Below are 3,545 nucleotides of genomic sequence, written 5' to 3'. Positions count from 1 at the left end.
CTATTATCCACATGCAGTGTGGCTTTTAAATGGCGGGAGACCCCAGGGTGGTAGTACCAATGTGTTTCACTTTTTTGAGGTGCAGGGCAGCCCGCCGAACTATTATGGAGTCATTAATAGGTTGCTAGTCTGCATGGTGGAATACATCTATCAGAAGGACTGGCATGTTCTATCTACTCTTTGCAGGAGTATACACCAAGCAGCAACCCTCCTCTATATTAAGAGGCTGTGTGAGTGGCTGTTTCATCGCTGTCCAGCACAGATGTGATTGTCTCCCTCATTTGGCAGTTTAGCTGCCTGCATGTTGAGGGGATGCAGCTATCTACCCTCTTGTATCAGTAAGTATCTGGCTCTTCCCTGTGATTGTCACATTATTATTAATTTTGCACAACGCCGTAAATGAAATTCAAAAAACAAATGGCACAATTATTTTTCCCCTAATCCTCCTAAAAAAATGTATATTTTATACAGTAAAAATTACAATGTGTCCTGCAAAAAACAAGCCCCTCATATGGCTATATTAACCCCTTGAGTGGCACCCCCGGAAATTTTCCGGGACGAGCTCCACTGCTCATAGCAACATAGCCCGGAAGATTTCTGGGCTATGTATCACTATGGGAGCTGCAGAGCACAATGCCACAAGCTGTGGCACTGTGCTCTGCCTGCACAGACCCACATAGAGCAGTGCAGGACTTTGAAAAACCAGCAGAAGATATTGCCGATGTGCCGGCAATCTCCTGGTTTGTTTACAGGTTGCCATAGAGACCATTGGCTTGTCAGAAGCAAGCCGATGGTCTCTGTGGCAGGGAGAGCTGGTTGTTAGCTGTCAGAGGACAGCTAGGTACTAGCTCTTACAGCAGAGATCAGAGAAAACCTCCGATCTCTGCTGTGTTAACCCTTTACATGCTGCAGTCTATGTGACTGCAGCATGTAAAGGGCTGTCACTGCAGCATGTAAAGGGCTGTCACCATCGGACCCCCGGAATGTGATCAGGGGTCCTGATGGGTCCCTGTGGAAGTCCCCTAGAGGGACAAAAAAAAAAAAAGTTTAAAAAATTATTAAAAAAATAATAAAAACACTTGTCTCCCTTTACTTTGTAAAAAAATCAAAAATACACTCACACATGTGGTATCCGTGTGCGTCGTAATGACCCAGAGAAGGAAGTTAATGCATTATTTAACCCCTTAATGACATGGCCCCTTTTTTTCTTTTTTCCCCATTTCTTTTTTTCCTCCCCCCTGTTTAAAAAATCACAACTTGTCCCGCAAAAAACAAGTCCTCACATGGCCATGTCAATGGAAAAATGAAAAAGTTATGGCTCTTGAGACGCAACTGCAAAATTAGTTGAAATTCAATGATTAGACCATTTTAAAAAACCTGCCCTGGTGGGCACGACAGGGTGGTAAGAAACCCGCCACTCAAGGGGTTAAGGCAAAAATTAAAAAAGGATGGCTCCTGGAATGCGATGATGAAAAAAAACTGAAGCATTCTTTAATTATTATAGCGCAAACAGGCTTTGTCACTCAAGGATTAAGCTTTTTTGGACCTGAGGACCATAATGAAGATCAGCTATGTGCCCTGAAGACTTTTACTTCCATCAAGCTGAAATATAGTGCGCTGTATAAAAGCCCTACGGAAACCGATGTTAACAAAGAAACTGGACATTTACTCATCTTCCCAACATCGATGGTGGAAAATTGTTTTTAAAATAAGCCATACAAAAAAGAACTGGTACAATATACTCTATCACATCCTTGTTGTTGATAGAATGTGCCTGAAATCATGTGATTCTTCCTCCATCTAAATCTTACATTATGGAACTCCATCTCCATCTCACACCAAGAGGCTTTATCTATAAGTGTGCACTATAAGGCTACAAATGTATGGCTGTCTTACCATTAGATATATATGAGCTTGTTGGATATCCCATTCCAAGACCATGGCTGTTAATATGGAGTTGAGATTCTCCTATTCCTAAAGTATCAGTTGAATATCTATCACCATATTTACAGAATATATAGAATCCTAGAATGGTAGAGTTGGAAGGGACCTCCAGGGCCATCGTGTCCAATACCATCATTTACAATGGAATACAGCAACAAAACCTTTGTGACAGAATTCATCCTTTTGGCTTTTCCTGGGCTCCATCAGATTTTACTTTTGACTGTCATTTTATTTACATACATTGTTTGTATCGTTGGAAATATGACTATTATTCTTCTGGTCATACTGGAACAATCTCTCCATACGCCGATGTATTTCTTTATTAGTATATTTTCTGCTGAAGAAATCTTGTTTGTATCTGTTCCTATTCCAAAGCTGTTAGTCATCTTAATGGCAGGTGATAATAAAATATCCTTTATAGGTTGTTTTCTACAAGTTTATTCTTTTATTACCTTGGGGCAAGTGGAAACTATTTGCATTATGATAATGGCCTATGATAGGCACTTAGCCATTAACAAGCCATTGCACTACATGGCTATTATGAATCAGACTTTCTGTATAGGTCTGGCTATTCTTCCATGGTTTATTGGATTGTTTAACTCTTTAATTGTTACATTGTTTACATTGTTTTTGGATTATTGTGGCCCTAATGAGATCAACCATTTCTTCTGTGATTTGAGTCCACTGCAGAATCTGGCATGTTCTGATACATATATCAGCAGTGTAATGACTACTGCTGCTGCATCCATAGGAGCCATTGTTCCTTTTATGATAATTGTTGGAATCTACACCAAAATAATTGTAACTATTTCCAAGATAAAAAGTTCTTCGGGTAAACATAAAGCATTCTCCACATGTTCATCTCATCTTATAGTCGCCAATTTATTTTTCTTCACAGCCTTTGTTATTTACCTTAAGCCTAGTGGTAGCAAATATAATAAATTTTACTCTCTCTTTTATTTTGTTTTCACTCCGGTATGCAACCCTTTTATATATGCATTAAGAAATAGGGATGTGAAAAATATCTTAAAAAAATATATGTTGACCCTTTACCACCGAAGCCTGTTTGCACTTTAAGGACTGCTAATTGTTCAGTTTGTTCATAGCCACATTCATATAGCCATAACTTAGTAATTTTTACATTAACAGGCATATGCGCTCATGTTTTTTTGCAGGTCAATTGGTATTTTTTATGGCATTATCTTGGGGTGCATATAATGTATAGTATAACTTTTCTTCAGTTTGGGAGGGATTTGGAAAAAAGGAAATTCTGGAATTGCTTTTTTCTATTTCATTTTCGGGGTTCAGCATACAAAATACATAATCAGCATGATTCCAACAATACAAAATTTAAACATTTGTTTTTAATTTTGCAATTTTTGCACACTAAGGGCGCCCACCCACTGGCGTTTGCGATTTTCGTGCGTGAAAAACGCAGCGTTTTTGGCGGCTTTTTCGTGGCATTTTCGCGTTTTTTTCCGTTAATTTACATTGACATTCATGGGTGCATTAAGAGAAAAATAAGGACACATATGCAACTGACAGTTCCTATGTTATAAATTGCAACGGACTGAAAAAAAAAACGCCAGTGGACAGGAGTA

General features: G+C 38.9%; 1 protein-coding gene across 1 annotated transcript; it reads left to right on the top strand.

Moving 5' to 3' along the window:
• Positions 1-2,085: 2,085 nt before the first annotated feature.
• Positions 2,086-3,021, top strand: LOC136571881 (olfactory receptor 1E16-like). The gene has a single exon (XM_066572496.1). It carries the CDS (start codon positions 2,086-2,088, stop codon positions 3,019-3,021), a length of 936 nt encoding a protein of 311 aa, XP_066428593.1.
• The last annotated feature ends 524 nt before the right edge of the window (positions 3,022-3,545 follow it).

This window comes from Eleutherodactylus coqui, chromosome 6, assembly GCF_035609145.1.
Source record: "Eleutherodactylus coqui strain aEleCoq1 chromosome 6, aEleCoq1.hap1, whole genome shotgun sequence".
NCBI lineage: Eukaryota > Metazoa > Chordata > Amphibia > Anura > Eleutherodactylidae > Eleutherodactylus > Eleutherodactylus coqui.
This window is presented reverse-complemented; position numbering and strand designations above follow the sequence as displayed.

What these genes read in the sequence shown, in the direction of transcription:
- LOC136571881 (XM_066572496.1), top strand. Translation starts at nt 2,086, where the DNA reads ATGGAATACAGCAACAAAACCTTTGTGACAGAATTCATCCTTTTGGCT.